At 43.0% G+C, this 26,147-nt stretch overlaps 2 protein-coding genes across 7 annotated transcripts in view; one reads left to right on the top strand and one right to left on the bottom strand.

The window, feature by feature from the left end:
* The window catches only part of GALNT13 (polypeptide N-acetylgalactosaminyltransferase 13), a 158,486-nt gene extending 134,853 nt beyond the window's left edge, over window positions 1-23,633 (bottom strand). For 2 of the 6 annotated variants that reach the window (XR_008748585.1, XM_055813015.1), the window contains exons 1-3: window positions 23,327-23,632; window positions 10,889-10,987; window positions 10,004-10,252 (exon numbers count right to left, since the gene is read on the bottom strand). Coding sequence is in view for 2 of the 6 variants with exons in the window: in XM_055813015.1 (XP_055668990.1) it covers window positions 10,004-10,145 (142 nt within the window). In the remaining 4 variants the exon portion in view is untranslated. Of the gene's footprint in view, window positions 1-10,003; window positions 10,253-10,882; window positions 10,988-21,638; window positions 21,730-22,913; window positions 23,306-23,326 lie in introns of those variants that run through there. The other 4 variants (XR_008748587.1, XR_003552159.2, XR_008748586.1 and 1 more) reach the window with 4 other exon arrangements.
* On the top strand, window positions 22,249-24,973 carry LOC129785011 (sterile alpha motif domain-containing protein 1-like). Its single transcript, XM_055812138.1, has 4 exons — window positions 22,249-22,280; window positions 23,082-23,119; window positions 23,280-23,645; window positions 24,378-24,973. The coding sequence occupies exons 1-4, from the start codon at window positions 22,249-22,251 to the stop codon at window positions 24,608-24,610; spliced, it is 669 nt and encodes a 222-aa protein (XP_055668113.1). The 3' UTR covers window positions 24,611-24,973.
* Window positions 24,974-26,147: the final 1,174 nt, after the last annotated feature.

The following is a 26,147-nucleotide window of genomic DNA, read 5'->3' as shown; positions in this document are numbered from 1 at the left end:
ACACCACTAAAACCACTAATATTTATCAGTCTATCAGAGAGAGCCAATTGTTAGCATTTACATGAAAACTATTTTTCTCTTGTACCATTAAGACATAAAAATTTAAGCTGTTACTGGAAAAATACACACATTTATTAAATACATGCAGTCCTAACTAGCAAGACATGCCTATGTCCACACTTCATTCATGAGCTCTGCCTTAAAACTCCTGGTGCTGTGATGAAGCAATGAAACAACACCACAAAAAACTTAACTGAAAATGCAAAAGAACAGCAAGTTAAATTTAATTTAAAGGAATAACAAATGGTACAACCTGGTAAACTATACCCGCTAATGAAGTTCAGATGAGCTAGGGCAGTCCTCTTATACCCAGGGCACCGGTCCCCTGGAAAACTCTTAAACAGGCTTTATGAGGACAGCTGGAAAGTACTTGAATATCAGGGACAATGTTGTCAATGTGACATAGTTTTTAAACTTCAGAATGGTGTGGATTATTCAAGAGAAAATGCAAAAACAAACAAGGCAAAACCCCTAATTGTTTATACCCTTCTTACTTAAAAGTCTGAAGTGTTATGTAAAATTCACAGTATTTTGTTCATACCTTTAGGATACAGGATAGACCCATGCAATGCAAGCTTTTCACACCAACAATTTCTCTCCGAAACATCAAGCAAAAAGAATCATTATAAAACCCTTAATATATCGGGGGAAAAAAGAACGAAAGAAAAAAAAAAAAAAATCACATTTCAAAAAATAATCCAGGGACTGACAACTGCACGTTTCTAGACAGCTTTAAAATGCAGTCGTACCACATACTACACTAGAGTTATCCAACTTTTGGCAGCAAGGGAGAACATAAATCTCAATTTTGTCACTACCATGTCATTTTTCTGTCAGCTACTACAGATGGAAAGTACTTTTGACATCTTCCAATATTTCTATGTTTACTGTCAACAAGCTAAAAGTGCAGTTTTCAATATCTACTAAACAATTCCCCTAGATATTTGCACACTGAAACTAAAATCGCAATTCAGCTCAGAAGGCTGGACACAGTTAAGATACTACAGCAGGACTGTGTGATATACAAAAATGCCAAAACGTATTTTCATACTACAAACCTCATTTTTTTAAAATTTTATCAACTTATTTGAACAAATGCAGTATGCTTCACACATAAATAAGTCAGCAAGTTTTCCCACTAGCACTGAAGATTTCCACTTTGGTTTCTAACACAACACTCGTTTAGACAGATAAATGTTGAAGATAAGGAAGGTATTATGAATATCAGTAAAGTATAAAAAAAGGTAATATTTTTCATTTCTACCAACCTTTGATGGATAGATTTTTTTATTATTTGGAAAGGTATCATAGTTTTTACTTCAATTTAACCACAGAAGTACTAACAATATTTCAGAACACCACATACATAAGGAATGACATTTTTTCCCTGGCCAAATTTTCAGTAAATTCTTAAGCAGTATAAAAGCAATGAAAAAAAAATAATAAACCTTTCTGGTCATACAGAACCTTTCACTGGGCAGGAGGGAAGGATGAGTGAGAGGGCAGGACCTTCTCTGGCCTGAGCAACTCTTGTAGCTTAAGCATGCGTAAAGTGTAAGTATATGCACATGATACTGTGTATAGTGTATGATACATATAGATACACAGTATAGAAACACTGTACAAGTTAACTCTTTCATCATTATTCCTATTTTCTCATTAAGTATTTCTTGGGTTAAATACCTTCAACAATAAACCTTGAGGTAAACCTTATCCATACAAAAAGAATTAGGAAAGCAACACAAAACTGTGGAAATTATACCTTGTGCAACCAGACTTCCACGGGAGCGCAAAGACTTGGGAGAACACCGTTCCCTTCCTACTCTACTGTCATGGCAAAGTACTGTGCATAACCATCAACGCTTTCTGTACGTCAGGCTGATCACGTACAACAATTTGATCAAACAAGCCCACGTTTTGATTGGGGGGGGGCGGGAGGGGTGATGGTGGTGTTTGCTTTCTGGGGTTAGTGGTTTTGGTTTTTTAAGCTGGATCCCTTGAGGATGAGTCCGTGTATTTCTCAGTGTCAGAAACAGGAGCTGTTTCCCGGTTATGGCACTGAGAAACACACGTTCCTCTTTCTCCCATTACTTCTGGCCTTACCTAAAAGCAGTACAGACGGGAAGCATAACCCGCCTCCAGTACTGCAACCATCACCATCCATGTGGCATGGAGCAAGCTTGGGAATCACCCGTCCCATGCAGTAGCCAGGGGACCTGCAGAGCTGGGGGAGCAGTCAGAAGCTTCTGGTGGCAGAACTCTGGAAAAATGAGAAATTCCAGACCACGTGGCTGATTATTTGTTTTTCAGGAGATCAGGAATTACTGAGAAACAGCTGCTGCGGTGGGGATGGGGGAGTTCCCCTTCTTCTTCAAAGGAGGGAAGAGGTTATTCAGGGTCTGTCAACACTTTCACTTGTTCCATGCAATACCCACAGCTGCACAGACAGACTATGTATGTACCATTCAGTACACAAAAAGCGGTATAACAGAAATACCATTTCCAGGAGACACAAATCATAGTTGCAAAGATACTTATTTACCAAGACCCATTCCACAACAAACAAGTCCTTCGTTCTGCCAAAACAGCTTGGCAGTCATTCTTCTAACGTCTAGTATTTAAAATATCTAACAATAAAAGTTAACGGGAAGTTATGGAACAATAGGAAGAAATATCTGTCAATTCATCCTCAAATCGGAGTCCACAGTGTGCTAGAAAACATGACATTTTCTGGCTGAAGCTTGTAAGTTCAAACAAGACAGCAGCACATCTCTCAGTAAGACAGCCTCCATTTTTTTTATTTTTTTTTTTTAAGTTTGCAATCAGAAAAAGATGTCTGCTATGGCAGTTTTCCCTCAAGCTTTAGAAATGCTTTTTTCCTTGAACTGTGCGATGAAGATCTATAAATAAACTTAATGTGTTTTCACAATATCCAAATCAGCACTTTAAATTTTATTTGTCAACAAATTTGTGAAAAGATTTTAGTGCAATGTACATACTCATCCATCCATCTATTAAATCTTTATGGTATGCTATTAAAAATATTTGCTACCATTGTTATTGCAGAGAGTCCAATGCATACAGTAATCTGACAGATAAACATGTTACTATGGAAACTACCCAAATGAATGCCTTATTTTCTAAACTTGGCCAAAACCCCAAACTTTTATTGCAGCATCCAAATGTTTCATTCACTTGCTCTATATGATCATAACACAGACCTTTTCTTTTTTAAAAATACATAAATACATTATAGGATTTGAATAAATGAACCTTCCTCATACTGAGTTTTCTTCAAAATAACATTTCAATTATTTTTACAGATTTCATGACAAATCCATTTTGTAGCACTTGAGAACATAGTTAACACCACAAACAAAAATTTGCATAAAGGCATTAGACACCAAAATAATATTAAAGATTTGTCACCACTTTATGAAAATTTAAAACACACATTAACAATACAAAGCTGCATTAAAAGCATTATTCATGTAGCAAAGACAAGCACTCAAACTTACAATTTTGTCTCATTACTCATATACAGTCATTTTAATTAATCACACTTTCTTTGCAATTACTGTTTCAATCACAGCACATGCTCCCCATTTTATTATTTAGAGAGCAATATTTCACTTACCCCTAGCTCACTACACATTTTACTCTTAATCTGGACAGAAAAGTGCCAACAACAACTGTTTTCAAAGACAGCTTTCCAAACAGAAAACACTAAGTTTAACTAACATATTTGAAATTGAAATTAAAAATTAGAGGATTTTCTGCATTCAATTCCTTCTCCATTTCAAATTCCTTAACCATGAATGAAAGAAAAACACTAAAACAAATGCATGAAACCCTCTCTTTGCCTCCAGGACATGTTCTTCCTGACAAGATGCCTAGAAACGAACTAAGATCCCCCCTCTCTCAACTGCTGCACCAGGCACAACAAACCAAACGCCCTCCTGGCACAGCAGAAGCTTGTGGGGGTGTGATAGGATTCTCTAAGAGCATTTGAGATGATGGATGGAAGGCCATGCATCTAGCCAGACAGATCAAGAGAGATGAGGTCTTTCCATTTTCCAGTTACGTTCCTCCTCCTATCCACAGCAGCTTAACAAGAGACGCTGCACCTCAGAGTACAACCTCCCTGCTAACACACTTGCCCCCAGGTTGCAGTCAGGCTGGGGAACATCTCACGGCACCTACCCCGAAGGGATGATGGTCTCCATTCAGTTCATAGTAAGGAGCTGCAGTGAGGAGGAGGCTACAGCAACTGTGAAGCAAAGGTCTTGTGGGCATTCAGAATTACCCTAATTAGCAGAAAATTAAAATAAAGCTTAATTGATAAGATGCCAGGCTGTCAGATTGCCTTGGCTTAGAAACAGTCTGTAGCTTTTTCAATACAGCAGCAAGACCCAGCAGGCACAGTTTATCAGACAGTAACCCACACCTGCGTGCCACAGAATGCAGATGAGAAGCAGGGTCTTCTGGGACAGAGCTCTGCTAAGAGATCCTCACTGGTCACCTGCAGACACCTGCTCTTTTTTTTTCCTCCCACAAAAAAAGAGCACTGCCCTTGCAACATTTGGCCATCTTACTAGACAGGTTACAACGTCCTTGGTGGCAGCTGGCTTTATGATGATGTATGTAGGCAAATAACTACAGCTGCAGTAATATAGGCCATTTGTGGATTTATTCAAGACGCAAAACCCTTCTCTCAGCTTTTTAGGATTACACACTGAATATTTGTTCAAAAGCACTTCATTTGTGTGTTTGGAGACCAAGACTTCCAGAGTCAGTAAGAATGCATTTACAATCACAAAGTTGTGGAAGGCAACAGAAGCAGTACAGAGAAAACTCAAGCTATTATTTTTTAATTAAAAGCATCATGGCTTCAGCTTTTACTTACCGTACCTTCTTCATAAGATCCCTTTTCATGGTGCAGGTTGCAATTTTAATAGCATTCCAGTATTGTTTAAACGTTTCCTTCATTGTGAGCTCACTGTGCTGAGTAAACTGACTTCTAGACTGTGCATTAAAAAGGCTTCTGCCTTTAATAAAAGTGAGGCTGTTTCTTCAAGCAGACCTGAAAGCATCCTGTCCTGCCAGCTGTGAGTACTGTACATTTCAGAAGAACCATCTGCTAGGAATATTAGATTGAACATGATCAGTTCACAAGATGAGAAAGACTGCCTTCGCAGTCTCTTCCTTGGGTAGCCACCTTTCCACTTGGTGGTCATCATGCCCATTCATTGCCCCGGACTCTAAACAGGGCTAGATACAGTCCCACACAGACACAGCGGGAGAACCAGCTTTTCTGAAAGAACTAGACCTGTCCTTGAGAAAAGCTGCCATTAATACTAACGCTGAACATGACTGAGTTGGACAATTCTTCGCTGGAAGCCAAAGAAATACATACTGCACTGACATGGAGCAGAAGAGCCCGAGACAAGCAGAGACACCTGACAGACCAAGCACTATTTTCTCCCGTGTGATGGCTGAATCCACAACAGGCTCAGGTTGTGGTAAGGGTCCTCCAACAGGCAATACAATGCTGTGCCTCCCATCAGTTTACTCAGTGCCATGTTCCTGAAGTCCTCATGCACACATGCTACAGGGTAAACACTATGGACATCTGGCCTTTTTCGGACTTGCCAACTTGTTTCTTCCCTTCAAAGCCCTGCCTAAGCAAACTGCTGACTAGTGCACCTTGGCTCGCAATGTTTTAAATCCTTAATCAGCTCCGACTCCTGCCTGTGCAGGAAGAAAAGAGAGGAAGAGACACAAAGAGGAAAGAAAAGCGAGGAGGACCCTCTCCCCAGACTGCTCTCTCCTGCCAGGAGCACTACTAAGTGCTGCCCTGTCCCCTCTTCCACTAGACAACATGCATTTTATTTGCATTTGGGAAGAAGCCAGACCGAGTTTCTAACTAATGTGATGCTCTCCATAAAACCTGTACCTCTCATAGCTCTTCTGAAATGGCTTAGGCACAGTTAGACCTACCCTGAACCTCCTGAAATGCAAGGCAAAATCTCCATGCATCCCAGCAGGCTGCTGTAAGACGCCAGACGCCTCCGGGAACGGGAAGGGACTGCGATCCTGTTTCCAAGTTATTGACTGCTCTTCAAAGAGCTTCCCCGTAGCCTGTTTGACACGCATCCTGGGAACTTACTCCTCTGTCACCTCCAAGATTCATCAGACAACGCTGCCCAAATGACACCACATTAGGGGCTCCAAGGTGTGTTTGAAGACCTGCACTAAACATTAGGAGAAAGCGGCAGCAACAGAACTCTGCCCTTGGGGTGCAGGCCCTGAACCAAGGGGCAGCAGAACTGCTTACCGTCACTTTCAAAGTTTCTGCATGTGCCCCTGACAAACAGAGACTGCTGAGAGGCTGCCCAAGCCCAATCCTGATTTTCTTCTAAGGTAGGAAGTTTAAGAAATAAATGTTTTCTTTCAATAGTGGCACAAAAATAGATGCAAGTAAAGATGACTTGACTAAAAGCCAGCTCGGGGTTGATTAGGATAACACTTGCAAGTTGTTAAGCAATACCACTAACCCAGCTCAGTGACAGCTCATTTTTATAACACTCAGCTTTTATACTTGTCACTCGTGCGCTTAAAGGTGTACAGGGAGACATCAGAGGGGGATTTCTGACAGCTGTGTTCCAGTCCATGGACTGTCACTGCTTACAGTTCAACATCTACTGTAAAGTTGTCTTCATGAATCATTCAGAATGCAATAATTACGACTGAAAAAGGCACGGGAAGTTTACCTCTTTCACCTCTCCACACACCATTCTGCATAAACAGAATCCTTCTTCTCCAATTAATGACAAGGGTGATGGATTAAGTGACTTCAAATACTGGATTACCATGTCTAATTTAAATTTCTATTAGTATATTGATTCTTGTTGTGTCTTTTTTAATATCCTTGTGCAAATACTGTAATTATGTGGCCTTTTATGTCTATAGATAATCTGTGGTCTCAATTAGAGGTATTCAGAGACTGATAAATACACTATTAATAAGACAAAGGTGACGGTACCCATGCAGGTACTTTACAGCAAAAAAGCAGCACTACATTTCCATCAAAATAGCTGACAGCACTTAGTATAAGGAGGTTTTAGCAGTCTGCTGGATTGGGAGCTACAGAAGTTTAAAAAATATTTCTGATCACTCCACCAGAACACACATTGTTTGAGCAGAAATAAATGAAGACAATTTGTTAAATCTTCAGAACAAAGTGAAAAATTACTCCGGATTTTTTTTTATTTTCAAATATGCATACTGGCCTGGCAATACATATGACTATGTAATATAACAAGAAATACTTAAGGTACGGGAAAAACCCAAAAGTCAGACAAATTAACTTTGAATTTAGTGGACTGGAATAAGAGTTTCATTCAAGAACACCTAATACTTACTTGGAACAGTCTGTAGAGTGTTTCAGGTCTGTGGCTATACTAACACAAAACTCCACAAACTACATAAGAAGCTACCGAACCTTCTAATTGTAACAGCCAATGAGAAAACGTGGGTTCGTTGCAATTATTTATGCAAGTCATCGATTACTGAATTAACCGCCCTCATCTACTAAACAATGTTTTTCTAAAACCAGAATCTTTTAAACAAGAATATTCAGCTATTCCTGTTTCCTGGAATTGTTTTAAGTCTGTATGTCACCAAGCAGAGTAGAGATATCAGTGAAGGACACTGCTTTAGATTCTACAGTACTGGCTTTTTTTTTTTTTTCCCCTCTCTGCTCCATTGCTCACTGCCCCCTGCCCCCACCACCCCCACCCCGATCGAAAACTTAAGGATAAAGTAGATAAACTCTGCTTTTTTTTGGTTTGTTCCTTTTTTGGCAGAAGCCTTCTAGAATTTCAGTAATCTCACAAAAAAATGGCATGCAAGCAATTTCCAACAAACCTACACTAGCATCTGCAAACATTACATACACTTTCATGATTTTGTAAAAAGTATTACAATCAAATATTCTTCCAGGATCACGTAGAATATGCATAGCATATTAACAGACTCAATATTTATTTTGCCAGGCTTTAAGGTAGAAATAATGGCATATATGCAATGAATATCTATATACTTAGAGAAAGAAGAAGCAGTGTCGCTTTTAGAATTTCTGTACAGAAAGCTCACCTCTTTATAACAGGCACAGCATGTAGAATTCAATAAGTTGGATGTAAAAAAGTCATTTCAAGTAGTTAAATGCAACAGAGTACTTCAAAATAAAAGTCAAGTAATACATAGTATTGTGCTGACAAAAAAGAAGTGTCAAAAAGGTGAATTCATATGTGCAAATTCCAGACTTTTTCATTTAAGTCTGAGTGGTGGTGGCAGGGATGTGTTTATACATTTATTTTTTTTTTAGTCTAGATTGATTTAAAAGTTGTTAGTGTTCAAATAAATCCATTATTCTAATATTTAGTATTTTTCTTTACAAAATATCCGATTACACAGCAGAAAATGCAACCGATTAAACACATTTCATAAAATGTAATCAATTTTGAGAAAATTCCAATGAATACTTAAAAAAAAAAATCAATCTGTGATCACTTTCCTGCAGCTGACGATATAGGTAAAATGGGTTGTTTTATTCATGATATACCAAATTCTTGCCAAATGTTTGTTTAAAAAAAAAAAAAAGAGTAATTCAATTACACAGGGAAGAAAACCACTACGACAACAAGCAATATCCTTTTCATTTGGAAAAATAACTGATTTTTTTAATTATTTTTAATGTTATGTACCTACTCATATGATTGGAAGGTGAAAGTGAGGTCTTCCAAATACTTTTTGAGTACGGACTGCCACATGACAAACCCATCACTGAATGGTATTTTCATTTCAAATTACTGCAAAATTATCAACTCAACTGACCCGTAACTCCAAAGCACTTTTTAGAGGATGACAATGATTTATCCTATGGACAAAACTGAGGATCAGTAGTTTACCACAAGTACGTATTTATGAAGAAAGGAACAGCACTAGACACAATTTTTGTCTATTGTCAACAGTAAACATGTTACAAAAGCAGCTGCACTAGTTCTAATTAATGTTGTTTCAATCCTATTAGGGATTCAAAGTATCTTCCTTCTTCCATATGCTGAACCGAAACTGGCAAAGAATAGGATGTTAATTCACAAGGAAAAATAAACATGTACATTGCGTAAATTTCCACTCCCTCTTCTTCTTGTGCATTTCCCATAAATTTACAGCCTTAACTGCACTTGGGAGTCAATGTTACAGCTACTACAGGTTACTTTCTAGTTCACTGCAAGTACGAAGTGGGAAGTACTGCCCTGTAGACGACTGCTCTGGAAATCAGCCATTACGAACTTGAAAACGTGTAGCTTCTGCCAAGGTTCAGTTTTCATGAACTCCAGCTTAGTAAATGACATTGCTAAAAAATATTTGGAGACGAGAATCTCTGCTCCATCTGCATTTAAGACTTTATCCTAACGTTTTAATATGGTAGAGGGAATCAAGTGTCTTTTAAATCTATTGTTTCTGCCAGAGTTAAAGAGTTTAAAAGCAAGTTTACACCTTTCCCAAATGAAAAAAAGGATTACAGAGCATCAATTCCCTTGTAGGTCAAATAACTTTTGATAAAAAAACATTCTTAATATGTTCATTTCCATTTTCTCTTCTGCGTATCAAAGACATTTTGTATTAGTTTTGCTAAAGAAAACATGCAAGACTCAGCCTTCATTACAGCAAAGGTCAAACACTAAGATAACTTAAAACTAATTCAGAAACCAGTAAAGCACTACAGAAAGAAAGGACTTCAGTCTTGGCATTTTGCCTGTTTGAATCGGAACAATAATTTAGAAAGTACTGAGAAACATCTATGAGGCCAAATGCTTAAAAAAACCCCAAACCCAAAATCTATGACCCTCAAAGACAGTTTAGATTTGGCACTTACCCCTCAGAGCAGGCAGCAGAGACCTCTCTTTCTTGTCGTCACATTTATTACATTCACTAAAGTATAAAAGTAAAAAGACGTCCACAAGCACCCATATGAGAGAAGTGGCCAGAACCACCTTGCAGTAAACAAATCTCCTCATTGCTTTACTTGGTTTCTAGCTCAGTTTCTGAGGAAAGACGGCAGTTGCTGAGACGTATCAAACTTCCACAGTTAAAATCCCATATGGAAGCAAAGAAAAGCATCCCACTGCAAGCAAAAAGAAAAAATGTCTGAATTAGCTAACAAGTACACACAGTCTGAACTGAAAAACGTACAGGAAAGTGCAGTGTTGAGATGTTTATAGTATTTCTTTCCATATATGCAGGTACTTTCCATTTTCTACCACCCTTCTATGAATACCTTTTTGACCTGTATGTGTCATGGACAGTCTACATAACTTGCCTTCACTCAGAAACACATGCAATATATATACAGCTTTCATGCAATGTAACAAATTTTAATAAAGATTCCACAAAAAGACAACAAAGCAGTGCTAACAGACAGTTCTAACCAACAGTCACTATTTTATTGAACATCTGACATATATTAAGGAAGAAAACTGAAATTTTCATTTTCCTCAAATAACGTTTTTAAAAGGCTATTTTAGATACGGCCTCTGAACACTAAAAGCCAATTAATTTTTATCTTGCAGAAAAATTTTGAACACCACCTTACTATCACCAAAGATGTTTTGCAAAAGTACGCTGCAGTCAGTCACAAACATATTTAGGCTCTTGCCTGCAACAGAAAGTTTGGTCAACAAAAGCTAGGTGTGACAGCCTCCGTATCTACGCCCAGCACAGGGCTGTAAGTTAGACGACCATATTCAAGACTTACGGTTACCATTATAAGCTGCATTCAACGTCAGGACTGGGAGTTCTGCTGCGGCCATGCTCCCAAAGTACTATTGGAGCACTAACTGCTGGGTAACTGTCCAAGTGCCTATAAAAGAAAAGAGAAGAAATTCCTTATCACTTGACTGTCTTTTCTAGGACATAAAGAAGTTTCTTACAATTAAAAAAAGCTCTCATAAATTTTGTCCACGTTTTAACCTACCTACCTTAATTAAATGTGATTTCATACACAACACTTTTCTATCGTAGTTCCGAAAACCCCTCAGCTTTTCTATCTAGCAACATCACAGCTGGTAGCTTTCCTGGTTTAACTCACTCCTGGCCTGGCTTTCTTTACACATGGTCGCACTCTCGCCACACTACCTCATCCCGCTGCGTTACTTTCTAGTCAAACGAATTTCTGTCCCTCCCAAAGTGATCTCCCCAAGAAGCACAGCCACATCAACTCCCACAGCACACAGGGAGAAGAGAATCAGACAGCTAGGCCAGTTTACCTTCTGGTTTAAGCAGCATACCAGGTAGAACACAGTGCTGAGGGAGCTTTCGCAACCGGTTGCTTTCATTTTAAGTATTTCCAAAATATAAGAAACTTACATTACGTTTTAATTACAGCTCATTTGAACCAATGAGATAGAAGAGACTGAATTATTTATATACAGTTTTTCAAATTATTCTTGAAGTGCTATTTTACTATGTAATCATTAATACACTTTTCCATCTGTCTTAAATACAAACACAACCAATAGCTCTTTTTCTTGCTGAAGTGATCTACAGCCAGTTGATTTAAAATTTCAAGGCTCAGGACTACGTGTTTCAGGTTAGCACAATTCATTTTCATGCCAGGCAACAAGAACAGCTTAATTATACGAAGAAAATTACAAAGAAAAAACAAATTAACAGAGATCTTCATTAGAAAAAAAAGAGAGGAGAAAACAGCTGAAGTGTTAACCCTCCCCACGCAGTCTCTGTCACCATGGTGGCTGTAATTGGCTTTTGTAGTGTCGAGTAGAATAGTTATTTGTTCAGCACCAGCTGAGATACAAAGGCACTTCCTCCCCAAGCTCTTAATAATACAGAAGAATTTTTTTCTTCATCAGTTCCGAGGTTTACCCGCTTATATTAAAACAAGAAGTGTAGTAGTCATCAATGGGCGATTGGAAAAGAATTTTCTATTCCCAATTCTGTGCAGTATTTAAACAAATAGTCTGCACAGAAACCACTGCAGTCTGCTACGATGCGTTAGCTAGCCGCACAGCTTTCAGGTGTCTGAACAAAGGCAGTGCAACAGGCTATTACAAAGTTAGCAGCAATGACGGTGAGCTTCTTATTTTACAATAGTTAACATTTAGATTCAATATTCTCCTCCTTTCTTAAAAAAATAATAACACTCACTTTAATCTTTTAAAGTCCAGGTAAATCAGGGTACTTGCGCTCCTGTGTATGCAGTGTCTCACTGTGAGGGACAGGCAGTGCAGCCTGCTGCAAGATGCCTTTGGCCTCAAGCTCTAACCATTCATCTGGGTTGCTTTGTTACAAAATGAGGATTACTAGCAGCAAGGAACCAAGCCTTCTACTCTCCCTGTCCTACAAATACCACTTTTTTTCTTTTTTTTAAGGAAGAAATTAAAGTATTTCATTACCCAGAGAAAAACCACCAGCAGACACTGTAACTGAGCAGCCTCTACAGTTACACATCAATGCCTGTAGGAGGTCTGACCAGCAGGTAAGTGCCAGGCAGCTGGGGAGGAACTCAGTGGTTTTCTTCTTGGAATGCAAGTTTCAAAAACTCATGCTCTGTTTGGGGTGGGAAGGAGCTTTCAAAGGCATACAGTGGAGGCTCAGCCCCACCGCTGAATCCAGCAGTGCCCCACTGAGAAGATGGCTCGCTCTTCAGAGGTACCTGCTGGAACACCATGCTTTGTTCATGTGGGATGAGGAATTAAAGATCAAATGGCTGAAGAGGGACCACTTGTTGTCTGCATGGTCTCCTGGTGAAAGCCACCCTCCCTGTCCCAGCCACAGGCAGGCTGAGCAGCTCAGCCCTTTCTCTGGGCACATATGAAGCCTGGTGGACACCAGAACTGGGCACCATCTGTGACCATTCTGGCACTGCTCACTCTAAACTGCTCCCACATGTGCTCCAGACTTCCCACACTCCACCTCCCACCACCCAACTCCACCGCAAACAATCCTCAAATTAGCTTATATTTCAATTAAGGTTCATTTGAAAAAATAAAATATGCAAAAAATCCATGCATATTGAATTCCAAATGGGATAATTCACCACAGATCAAATAAATCACCAAGATGGGCTAACTGATCTTTTTTATTCAATCAAATTCCTTAGTTGAATTTGAAAAAATAATTTCAGATGAATTTTTTTTTTAATAAAAGTTTATAATTTGGAATATTTTTTGTAACCTAGCTCTGTTTCAAGATGGACATATCTCCCCTCTCCCTTTCTTTCCCTTGCCTTAACCTCACATTTGCACAAAAAAAAAAAAAAAAAAATCACGCTCATCTTGACTAGCCAACATTGCATTTTTCAGCAAATATTGGAAATAAAAAAAAAAATACCTGAAAAGCTAGGGCTAGGCAAATAGGAGCAAAGTTCTCCTTCTCCAATTTCAGATAACACAAAAATAGATAACAAAAAATTTCACTCATGGTCTGGACAACCTCACACCAATCTTGGGACACTTGTGCCAAAATCTCTATGTTTCTGCCAATATGTTTGTGGACTTTGAATACTCTTCTGTTCCCATAAATGCTTTATATTACAACTCCTTAGGAGATGATGTAAATAATATGTCTTAAAAAAATTTCAAATGCAAAGGTTTAAACCAAGAACTAGATACAACTGCCACTAACCCAAAACCCAATCAAAATTAAAACAGCAGCATGCTTTTGGCCGCCTTTTCAGGATTTCACAGCAGTAAATAAGAAACTTAAGCAAAGAGTTGTGGCTATGGTAAGAACCACACTAAACAGTTTCTCCATCTTCCTCCCAAACACAGGAACCACTGACCTGCTTACTCTGTACCTGGAGCGCAAGCATACGAAAGCATGGTTTGAACATGTACTACTCAATTTCTATCACACAACGAAAACACCAGCACTATGTAAGAGGACCACTGAAAAAGTTCAAGCACTCAAAACAAAGCAAAATAAACAAACAAAAACCCCCACAACTCACAAAGAGACAGAATTGGCCAGCATAAGGCAATCCCTGAAGCACATGTGCATTATGACCTCGTCACCCACATTTCCCACTCCAAGCGCTCAGCATTCGGCCACGCTCCCCGTCCAGCCTTGCCACCCATGCCCCCTGCTCTCAGCTTCCCAGCGGGGGCTCCTCTGCCCCTCTGCTGCTTCTTTCCCACCTTTCCTTCAGTCCACCTCCCAGCCTGCTCTGTCCCCAGCTCTCCCACCCCACCACTGCTGCAATGGAATGAGAGGTGGTCTTTTCTTGTCGAGCATCTCCTTCTCCTCTCACTTCCCAAGGTCCATTACTAGTTTTTAATGTTTCCTTATTCAGGTATTGCCAAACACCCAGTCAGGGTCCTCTACGCTCTTCCCCACCCATTTTCCCCCTCTTAATCCTACCCCCAGTCTCCTTTTCCAAGAAGTTGATTCTCTCTTTGCCTCCAAATACCTGTTTCTCTCCAAAGGCCAAGCTCTTCTGCTCAGCTCAGCCTTTCCCCTCCTAGCCTGGCTCTCCTCTTGCCCACGCTCAGCTGAAGGGGCTCGGCTCTCTCCCAGCTCACAGCAGCCCAGAGCGGTACCTGTGAAGGACAGCCAGCCAGCACCGCAGCCACACTGGGTGCCAGCAGCCAAGGTACTTTGGTCACCAACAACCACATGCAGAAGGAACCTCTCAATGCTGGCTACGTCAGCTACTCTTATAACCCAAAGTCCCTCCTCCAGACCTCACAAGAGGTGAAGAGGTTTGTTGGTTTTTTTCTAAAATATAGAGTAAAAGGTTTGCAGGAAGAGGAGGAAGGTAAAGATGCTGGGGTTTTGAGCTACCCACTCCTAAGAACAAAGTTAATTTAAAACAAGGATCTAGCAGCAACAAAGCCAGGGAAGTTCCTGCCCCCAAAACCTGCAGTTTGTCAGTGTTATAAGCAATAAAAACAGAGGTTTACAATGGAAAACAGAATACAAATTTAGAAATCATCTGCACTGCCAGCCTTTCCTGAAACCGCCACAATAAAATGCTGTGGTATGAGAATGTTATGGAGGTTGCAAATCCAAGCTCTGAAAAACTGGCAGAATTAAAGATAGCTGCAAAAACCTTGACTTGCCTTTCTCATGTACTAAAAAAAAAAAACATCTCCCTGCAGAGCCCACTTTCACTGACTGCACACAGCCGATCAGATTTGGTAAAACAAAGCCATTGTTCCATATTTCTTCTTGTAACTCACCACACAGCCCCGTGCCCTATTTATTTCATACCAGCCAAGCCATGCACAGAATGAACAATGTTTAATTTTCTCAGGGGCTCAAAGCCATGGCATTCATCACTACTCTATCCAGTTGCCTCAAAAGATTTAATTCACTTTCACAATATCTCTGTGAGATTAAAAAAAAAAATATTATTCCTCTGTAGGAACAATGGGAGCACAGACTGAGGCCAAGACTTCTGAAAATCATTTACCACTTCTACTCCCCTGGTGATGCTCCTGGAGTCACACTCTTCAAAGTTTGACATGTAGCCGACGTTAGTGCACTGATTCAACAAAAGCCCCAATTCTTGAGCCAGTATTTTTGTACCAGCGCTGAAAAGGGATCAGCCCCTAGGCCTCACTTGCCTGGATCCACACCCCTCAAAGCCATCCCTCCCTTCCAACCCCAGGATCAGCATCCACCCCACAAGAGGCAGCTCCAGCCTGTCCCTGGGCATGCTCATCAACACTTCCACTACAGAAAAAGAAAGATGAAAGCTGCCTAAGGGAGAGAGCAGTCTGTTAAGTGATGAGCATAATCTTCATGTCTTGTGAATTAATGGACTAGAAGTATTAAAACTGCAAATATGCTGCACATAAAAATTTCATCTAAGGTGTTAACTGAAAGCTTCTAGCCAGAATAACACCTTTTTGAAGCACTGAACATGGCTTTTTGTATCAACGTGCCTGTTGATCATCTTGATCTAAGCTCCTTTAAGGACCATCCACCTGTTTCACAGACCAAAGGTTTCCTCCAACTGCTTTTTGTCTTCACACTTCATTAGTGAAACCTGTGGCAATTTGAGGCTCTGTTGTGGACTCCCGATGTAAATAGCAGCAACATGGGGATGGGGGTAAGAGGAAGTCCAACACAGCAGTGCTTCAAGCACCACATGCAAAACCTGTATCCAGAAGAAACGTAATAGAATTTTATCTCCATGCATTTTCAAATGGCCCATTTTCATAAATCAGTATGAGCACATCCTTGAATGGCCCCTTAATCTGTTCCCACTCTTAAGACTCAACACGAATTAAGTGTCCTAATTCTTGACCAAGACAGAAATAAACCGTTTACAAAAGTTCTCTGAAGAAAATCAGAATCGCCTGATTTATCACTCAGCACTTTTACTGATTTAATACGGAAGCATAGAGTCCCAGAGTCCACCTATGTCCTAAAACTGTGATTACATCTTCCAAATTAATATCAAAACCACCCTGACTTCAACCTGATCTCCCAAACCTGTGAGACTGTAACCTGTGCAAAGCAACTTGAGTTAGCCATCTATACTCCTGGTAACACCATAACTGACTCAATGACAACTAGAGGCTTGGATAAGAAAGGATACAAACTGCAAATTATTTGTATGAAAGGACTGTTTCAAAACAGAACAGTTTCTAATGGAATGAAATCTGAAATAGAGCTGAGCATCACTTCTCAAGTCAACATTGATCTCAATGTTAGCCATAAAGGCTTCACGAAGTACCCACAGGAGCTAGGTCCTGATAAAACGGAGCTTAATCTACCATGTATTATAGGAACATGCACAGGAGGTGAGGATGAACACTACACCTCCTTCCTTTGCCAGATGTGGCCACATCTGCATGCATCTACAGCCTGCTGCAGCACAGCATCAGGCAGCAGTTGCCTAGCAACTGGGGGGGCTGCTCCCCCGGGTACCAGGCTCTGCCAAAAGCCCCCCCCAAGAGCTGCCCAGCTGCTCCCTGGTTCCCCACCAGTCACCAGATGCAGCACATGTAACTCACAGCACCAGCCTGGCTTTCCAGACTGCCAGGAGGTTTTGGGTCTGCTCTCAGGGAGGGGAAGGGATTTGGGTTTTTTCTGCTGCCAAGTGATTCCCAGGTCCTTCAGCCTCCCCAGAGCAGAGCCCACAGGGACCGGCGGCTAGGTGGGACAGGCTGGCAGCAGAGGGGACGTACTGGGCAGTACCTCGGAGGGTAACAAAACACCCGGGGATCCCACTAGCACCCTGAAGCCTGACTCGCAGGAGAAGGAAAAGGAGGCCTGCTCCTGCCTCCTGCTCAGTACACACTTACACAAGTTTTGCTGTATGCTGTAAGATAACCAAGAGGATGACGACAGCAGTAAAGGAACAGCAAAATACACCCCAGAGATACCTGCACTGCCACTACAGCAGCTTGATTTCTCAGAGGACAAGGAATTGAGCTGCATTTCCAGACAACATCACGGTTCTTACTGCAGTTAAGTAGCACATGTCATGGGTGCAACACTTCACAGATGAAAAGCGGGATCAAAAACGCCTATTCCTGATAATCTGTTATTTGTGTTAGTGTTTCATAGTATAGGTTTGATTAAATATCGCCGTACACAGCTACACGCTTCCACTGAGACTTTGCCCAATACCTCTGCATAGCAAACAGAACCCCTCCTTCTCCTCTCTTCCTTTATACCCCTCTAAACTAAGAGTACCGAGGAGAAAAAAAAATACGCTATTGGCAGGGGGACACACAGAAAACTGCCTTGGTTGACCTTTTGGGGTACATATCCATTACTGTACACAGCCTTCAGATGGCAAGCGCATTAGAAAGATGAGTAAGTGGATGGAGTTACATTACTGTTACGACTCCAGTGGTAATTTCCTGACTTTTCATTATTTAACTGAGGCATGCTGCATTTTCTAGCGAATCTGTTATTTGTCATGTAGACCATCCTTTTAATGTATGCAACTTAACACCTCAGTCAGCACTGAAATCTATCCTGTTTGACATCTCTGTATGTTAGCAAGCATCTCAATTCACAGCCTTTCAAGTGTTCCTCTCACACATACTTAAAAGAATTTAGGCTAAAGGCAAAGAAACAGAAACCTTAGGATGGCCACGGCTACTGTTACGGTATTGACCACAACAGTACTATATATGAGAATACCAGATCATTTTATGAAGCAGTTAATTCAGACATTAAATTACTGCTGTTGACAAATCCTTGTTATAATGCAACATTTGACACTCAAGTGATGTACATATTAATGAACACTGAGCTCGTGATAGCAGCAGAATACTTAATTTTTAAAAAATGAATGCAAGTCAGTAGTAAAAGCATCCACAAAGCCCTCCAGTAAAGTAGTGTTTCAACCCTTCAGAACTAATCTATAGTACACATCTGCTCTGTCAGAGCCATTCGGATCAGACTTCTGCAAAAGATGGGTAGGTCAGCTGAACAGTAATCAGAAAGAAGTTTGCTGGAAGAAATTCCCGAGCAGAAATAAGAGCAATCACATATGTCTTTTTCACACCTAAGGAAGGCAGACCAGAGTTCAGCTCAACTGAAATCTGAGATTTCCAGCCTTCACCTCTAATAAATCAAAGGATGAATGCGGCTGTTTCTCGTAGCTTTCCTGTGATTCACTGCAGCTGCCAGAGTAAAAACAGACAACAACAATATTTAAGTGTCAGTCACAGAAAGATTTGGCATTATTATTTTTGTCAATCTCTGCTGCAGAATCAGGGTCCAACGCAGGCAGTACTGCACCGAATGGCAATTAGCCAGCATGAACTGACAAAACTCTACTAAAACAGAACTGCATCCATGCACACTAGCACCATGATATCATGAGATATGATCTAACAAGCTAAAGTCCACTGCTTAAGCTTTGGGCAAAACATGCCACACTGCATTATAAATTAAATTTATCAGAGTTGCTACAAGAGTAATCATCATTAAAAAACTGAAGAGGCAAGCTTGCTTTAAGAACTATTAAGGTTTGCAACCCTATCTTTCTGAGGCATAACTTAATTTTAAAATAAAATTATTTAAAATATATTTTGCCTAAAAAAACCTTATGGCTAGATTTATCTAACCAAACCTTAATATACACTATACTCTCAAAAAGACATGAATCATCATTTAATACCATAAGCAGTTTATCAATTCACCTACAGCTATCTGAAGAACTTAAAATGCTGAAACTGCCCATCTCCAAGATCAATACAGGAAGCTCTTCCACATTTAGTAAGACAAGGGAAGGCGGGGGGTGTGTGGAAATCGGGTATCTCTAGTTAGAGCTATCCAGTGTTCTCTGTTTTAAGAATTAGTTTCTCCCCCTCTCTCCTTTCCTGAAATAGGCTGCTTGACATTTAATAATAGACCTATTCTTCATTTTAAAATGCATTTCCGTGACTCAGAAATTAAAGTGGAAAAGACTTATTAATTCATCTAACCAAACTTCTTTGTAATAAAAGCCTACCCTTTATTTTGCGTGGCTTTGTTCAGACTAGAGTCGGGCAATGACTAGCACCAGTTTCTCCCAGAATTCATACCTCAAAGCAGCATATCCCCGATATCCAGACAAGAAAAGCTTTTTCTGTTCAAAGCCACCTCACTGTAAGCCACCCACTTGCAAATGATGGCAAATTTGTGAAGAATTAATCTGGGTTTACTCCCTCCTTTAAAGTCCATGCCTTCAGATACTAACTTTGTACTAAAAACCAGGCTGTTTCTACTGGTGTGTTGGCACAAAGCACCAAAAACATAAAGCCAACTGAAAAAAAAAAAATCAACTAAAAGAATACAGCCACATTCTTCTCCCAAAGTGCAGCCCATCTAGTAACAGACATAAACACACCAGGGTACTTTGCTCACCAACCTCACAGGTTTCTTCTCATCTTGACTGTCAGAGCAGGCATCTCTCTAACCTACACCAACCACCCAACCAGGTGATAGGCAGGTATCCCCCTTGCAAGCTGCTGTACAACCTTGTCAAAGCTAATTAGCAGACTAAGCTGACTATATTTATTCTGTTTTCAGATGGTGGGTGCTCTCCCACATACCAGTGAAATTAAAAAGTAACAAGTACTTGAGTGGTATTGACGACTTGACAGATACCACCCAGGACCAGTTTTCTAGTCTTCAAACAAAAAGAAAATGCTGGAGCAAGCCAGGCAGTGACACGACAACCAGGAGAAAAGCTACAGGGCAAGTATCCATGGAAGAACATAGCCCGAGCAGCTATAGCCACTTACCAGAGGACTGCCCCACAAACCTTTCGACAACTGCATGGCTGGCCAGCCCTCACCAGCACAGACAACACACACTACGGAGACACAGGACTCTGCCCAACCACCCCAGCCATGCCAACACACTCATCTACGCTAACACCGAAAAATAACCGAACATTCACACTGCACCAGTCCTGCTGATCAAATGGATTTTTTGATATTTGCACATGAAGGTAATACTACAAACCCAAAACTTTAAACAGCTGGAACCAGAGCATCGCCAAAGAAACAACCACTGCCTTCTGTAACAGCCTCCTACCTAAGTCCTGTTTTAGGAGTGACTCCTTACCACTCCGCATTGCCAAAATGGCAGTGACCTTCTGGGTGCATTATGCCTGTGGGCATGCAGGTCAAGGCCATGGCATAAGCCCACCCTCAGCACCCTGCTGTCCTAGTGCAGAAAGGTCAAGCACAGCACTCATCAGGAGCTGACAACACAAACCTGAAGATCAGTCAAGCAAATAACGACTGTGAGGCGTTCCTGCACACATCAGCTGGCAGGGCATACCCACCAAGGAACACTAATCAATACAAAAACATGTATTTCACTTATTTTGTGAAGAGAAGGACCTGTTGATTCTTTTTTCTAAATACTAAGGCCAAAAGAACTCATTTATAACACCGGGAAATCAGAACTTGCTCACTTCTTCCAATCCAACAGAACAACAGTATTGAAAAAAGCAAAGTTTGTGAATATCAAAAAGGGCCATTTCTGACAATCAATAAGCTGTCACATCATACCTACTCAACTCAAAACTGATCATCACTAAAGTAGAATATGCACTGTCCAATCTTCTTCCCCCCCTCACCTCAAAGTCTTTGAAGAAAGCAGCTTTCTTAGAAGCGCACAGCTCTCACTATGTTGCATCTTTAAAAAAAACCATATTTTCCTATGTTCATAGAAATTATATACAGTTAAATGGAAGTCAATTCTCCCATGTTTCCAAGAAAATTATTCTCCTGAATTCACCTGCTAATGCATAAAACCCACTAGAATTGTGTCTCATGTAGAAAAATATTACAAGGTTTCCTAGTTTCTTATTTCCAAGTGATTCTGCTCTTCTTCTTCAGCCTTAATTTTCTTGTCATCTGACAGTGGGGTTAGGTAGTACTCTACTTATTTTGCCTCAAACCAAAACAACTGCACTTAACATTAGAAGGAAAGTAACTCAACGTGATTCTCCACATTCCCAAATATAAACTGGTCATAAGCTTTTGCTATGGCTGGTAAGGAACGTTTTTACAACTTATTCTCACCTAGGTTCCTGGGGGTACGAGTGATGGGAACAGATCCTCTTCTTCATGAAAGTTCAGGAGGAATCGTAGCTTTTCCCGGGGAAGGTGGGAGGCAGGTGTTAACAGTCATAAATCCTAGAACCATGTAGGCTTACATCCTCCCCTTCAGTCTTCATTTGTGCCTGAAAGGCACAGTTACTTAGACTTGTATTTTCTTAAAGCTCATCCGCAGACAAACAGAAGACTCTGAGTCTGGCTTCCCACTCTGTTCTACCAGCATCAGCATCTCCTGATAGTGCACACTCATCTTCGGGAACTTGCAAACACTAAACACTCATGTATGAGCACAAAAATTGGAAGATACCGCACATGCTTTGTTTCTTAGAATACTGCTTCAGCAAAGAAACCACTTCTAAACCCCAAAACCAAACCCCGTATGTAATATGCCATATTACACTCTTAGTTTAATGCCACCAATAACCACTCTATATATATTAAAAAAACCCAAACCTAATGCACTTAATAGTAACAGGCCCAGCTAAAAGATTATCAAAAGATAAAGTACTACTTTTCAAGTTACACCAGGTTTTTTAACTGTCTGCAGACTCAGCACTTTTGCACGGCTTTACCGATGGCGATGGACGCAGACCATCAAGATCGCTGGTAATCAGATCTGCTATCAACCCAGGGCACTACAGAGGAAAATTTAGAGAGACTACTTGAAAAACGATAAAATCTCTCAGGCCTCATCTCTTTCCTCCAAGTCCAGCCATCAGCCAGTTAAAATAATCTTTGCCCCTCGCTTTCCTCGGGTAATTCTGAGCACGGCTTAATCTCTCATTAATCTTTCCTCTTAACTATTTCCAGTCAGCCAGGAGCACCCAAATACTCAGCCCATTTTCATTCTGCAACGAAGAGGAAATAGTGGCATCTCTAGCAGCTCTGGGTTTTTCTTTACTATTCCAGACTGATAAAATACCTTAGCAGAACTGTAAAATAAACTTTATTTTCTCTCAGCTCGGAAGAAGTTTTTACCCAATTCTCGGGAAAACACTCGGCATCCTAACTTTATGACGTTCGGAGGAAAAACCTTAGCTACCAAAGAGCTGTGCCAAAACCTCAATTACACCCGGGCTGGCCCATTTACACCCCGGCGAAAGGGCCGCCGGCAGCCAGCCAGCCCCGCCGGCACAGCCCGGGCTGAGGGCGCCGAGGGGCTGCCGGGCAGCTCGGGAACCCGCCGCTCGGATCTACAGCGCAAACCCCTGTTCCCCCTCTGCCACCAGCACAGCCTACCTCGGGCTCTCCAGCGGTATTCCGACCTTCCCCCCAGCGCCGGCATCAGTTCGTCAGGGAGAGAGCTGCACGCCAGGACGCGGGTTTAAGCACAGTTTGCCATCGCCGACTAGAGCCGGCGCTTCAGGTCGGGCTTACCGCTGCTTAAAGCGCTCTCCCCGCCCCAAGCCGCACCCGGGAGCGCCAGGAGAGGCGGCGGAAACGGGGTAAGGGCAGCCCGCTCGCCTCGCCCGCAGCCCGGCCCCGCCGGCAGCCCCCGGCCCGCCGCGGGCGGCTCGCCCGCCGCCAGCGCCGCGCAAAGTTGACAAAGGCACCGGGGCTGAGGCGGGGATGGCGACCCCCGCTGCTGGCACTCGGTGCGGCCAGGACCCATCCCGCCCCGCCCGGCGCCCCCGCCGCCGCTCGCCGCTTACCTGAGGCGGGACGCCGAGCCCCACAGCCGCGCCCCCCGCGCTCAGCAGCGCCGCCGCCCGCCCGGGGCCAAGCGCGGCGCCGCCGCCCTCCTCCTCCTCATGGCCGCCGAGGCGGGACAGCGGCCCCGAGGCGCGGCCGAGGCTGCGCCGGGCTCGGCTCCGCACCGCTGCCTCGCCGGGTCGGGAGCCGCGCGTCAGCTGCCGCTGCCGCCGCCGCCGCCGCCGCCTCTCCTCCGGCGCGCCGCCCAATGGCTGCAGCGGCGGCGCCCGACTCCCGCGATACTTGGGGCTCGGCCCGGCGGAGCGGGGACGCGGCGAGGTGGGTGCCCCCGCAGCGGGGCGCGGAGCCTGCCCGGCCGGGGGGCGGGGCGGGCAGGTGCGGGGGCGGGCTGCTCGCCTGGCGGGGGGCGGCCCGGGAGGTGCTGAGGGGAGCGGGCGGTGCCGCCGAGGTCCCCGCCGGGAGGCGGTCGGTGTGCGACCGCCCCGGGACAGCGCTGTGTGCGGCTGCGAGCCTGCGGGCGGTGGGTGGCCGGCGGCCCCCCTCACCCCGGGCGCGCTGGGTCAGCGTGCGGCGCTCGGACCCGCGGCCGGGCCCCCGGTGCAGGCCGCCGCTGAGGGGGCGGGGGCGGTGGAGGGAGCCGACCTCAGCCCGGCCGTCCTCCCGCGGAGGCCCGCAGCGTCCCCCGGTAGCTTGTGCATTTGGGGGACCTGCTAGGAGCGGATGGTGGAGCGCGGCGGAACGGCGGGGGACACGAGCGCGGTCCCTCCGCTGAAGTGGCGCGGAGCGGGCGGGGCGGGGGGCGATAGCCGGCCGTGCCCCGGGAGCCCCTGGCGGGCCGCGCTGCCGGGCAGAGCCCTCGGCCCTCACCCGGGCCGGGCTGGTGGAAGCGGCACGTTAACGCGCTCAGCCCCCCGGGGAACCGCGCGTCGTGCCCGGGCGCCGGGCCGCGCTCCCCCCCTGGTGCCAGCCCCGGCTGCCAGACCCTTCAGGGGAAGCTCCTGTCAGTTACCGCTACGCATCGAAACGTTGTATTTCTCCATTTAAAAACAGCTCGGTTAATCGCTGTGGAGACGTGTGCCCTGGAGCAGACGTATCTCACCGTTCCTCAGGTAAAATCCCGGGGAAGCAGCCGCCGCCCGGCAGAGCCCTCGCACCCGGCGGGGCTGGGGGGTTTGGGGTCACCCCCGGCCCCAGCGGCCCTGCCGCCCCTCTCAGAACCAGCAGCACGTCCTCAGCACTGGCTGACATTCTGTTACTTTCGGGAGCTAAATCACACGCATTAGAAAAGGAAAGCAAAAGGATAAAGCTCTCCGTCCTGTTTACATGAGCAGCCAGGTGACGATGGCATGGACGCTGACTTTCTTCCCAGTGGGTAGCAGATAGAAAGTCCGGGACGTTTTGTTTTGTGACACGGTCCCCTCTCCTCCCAGCCTGTGACGAGCCTGGGCAGCGCCGAGGGAATGTGGAGAAAGTCCTGACTTACGACATTGCATTGTCAGTTGAATAATGTCTTTTTTGGCCCTGAGAGCTAACTGCATAAACTAGATGCTTTGATATAAGGATGAGGAACCTCTCGGCACTTTGTTTTTCTTTTTCCCCTTACGGAAGTGATTAATGAAAGCATTTTTCAGTATGTTCTAAAATAACATCTAAATAAATGAATGTTTATTTGTTAAATAAACAAACGGCCTCTGTTTCTCTCCTCAAACCATACCGAAAGCTTGCTCGGAATTTTTTGAGCTCTCTTTGGGGTACAAAGGCTGGTCAGTGTATATGATACATAGCCTGTAAAGTTTTTAATGATTCCTAAGGTAGGCTCATAAGAAGCAAAGCAGAGAACTCAGTATAGTGATAGAGCGCAAGACTGGAAATCCAGTTCCGTGCTTCTCTGAGGGTGAGCAAGTCAATTTCTCTGCATTGCAGCTTTCTTATCTCTAACCTCGCGCTGGAGTTGTAAGCACTAATTGCTTCCTGTAAAGTATGTTAAGATGCAGAAATGGATGTTGCCTGTGTAAGTGCAAAGTATTCTTTCTCTGTTAATTTTTAATACTAACAGGAAGATGTTTGCTCCAAGTAGGAAAATATCAGCTATTGTGTAGAAGAAAATAACAATCCACAGAGTTTGGCACTTTTAAAACAATCCTCTCCCTCAAAAGTAATAAATGCAAAAGAAACAGAAAAATTCAGTGGCTGCATTATTTGTTCAGTCCTAATGCTGTGTTAGATTCTGGGCAATGGCACCTGTTTGAAAGAACTGCGTAAAAATACTCCGGAGCAGTTTTTGTCTCCTGGAAGGACTTTTTTCACCACCTGACTAGTAACCATGCACTGTCATAGAGCAGAAACGTTCACTTCTCAATCTGATTTTCCTTTTAGTTCATATAATAGACAACTGCTATCTTTATTCATTAAAATAACAAACCTCCAAATGTTACTAGTATACTTACTTTCAAGAAGCTCCTGACAGTGCAGCCGCACAGATCTTTAACCTATTGTAGAAAAGATACGTTTTTGTATCCAAAAGATTTTATACTTCATTTTTCCCTAGTCATTTGGAAGTGGATTCCTCTGCAATAGAATCATTTAGGTTTGAAGAGACCTTCTAGATCATCAAACCCAACTGTTGACCCAGCACTGCCAAGCCCACCACTAAACCATGTCCCTAAGCACCGCATCTATGTGTCTTCTAAGTACCTCCAGGGATGGTGATGATTCCACCACCTCCCTGGGCAGCCTCTTCCAATGCTTGACCACCCTTTACGGTGAAGAGATAGCGACAGTTTCTTCTGTGTGTACCAAAACTTCTGTCTTTGGCATTGT

Source organism: Falco peregrinus, chromosome 8 (assembly GCF_023634155.1).
Source record: "Falco peregrinus isolate bFalPer1 chromosome 8, bFalPer1.pri, whole genome shotgun sequence".
Taxonomy (NCBI): Eukaryota; Metazoa; Chordata; class Aves; order Falconiformes; family Falconidae; genus Falco; species Falco peregrinus.
Note: the sequence above shows the minus strand (reverse complement) of the source record. Positions and strands in the feature narration are given on the sequence as shown.

Excerpts from the sequence above, each read along its gene's own strand:
- LOC129785011 (XM_055812138.1), top strand. The coding sequence starts at position 22,249 with ATGGCGATGGACGCAGACCATCAAGATCGCTG. Across the intron at positions 23,120-23,279 it reads GGAGAGGCGGCGGAAACGGG|GACCCATCCCGCCCCGCCCG; the intron begins GTAAGGGCAGCC and ends CGGTGCGGCCAG. Across the intron at positions 23,646-24,377 it reads CGGAGCGGGGACGCGGCGAG|CTCGGTTAATCGCTGTGGAG; the intron begins GTGGGTGCCCCC and ends ATTTAAAAACAG.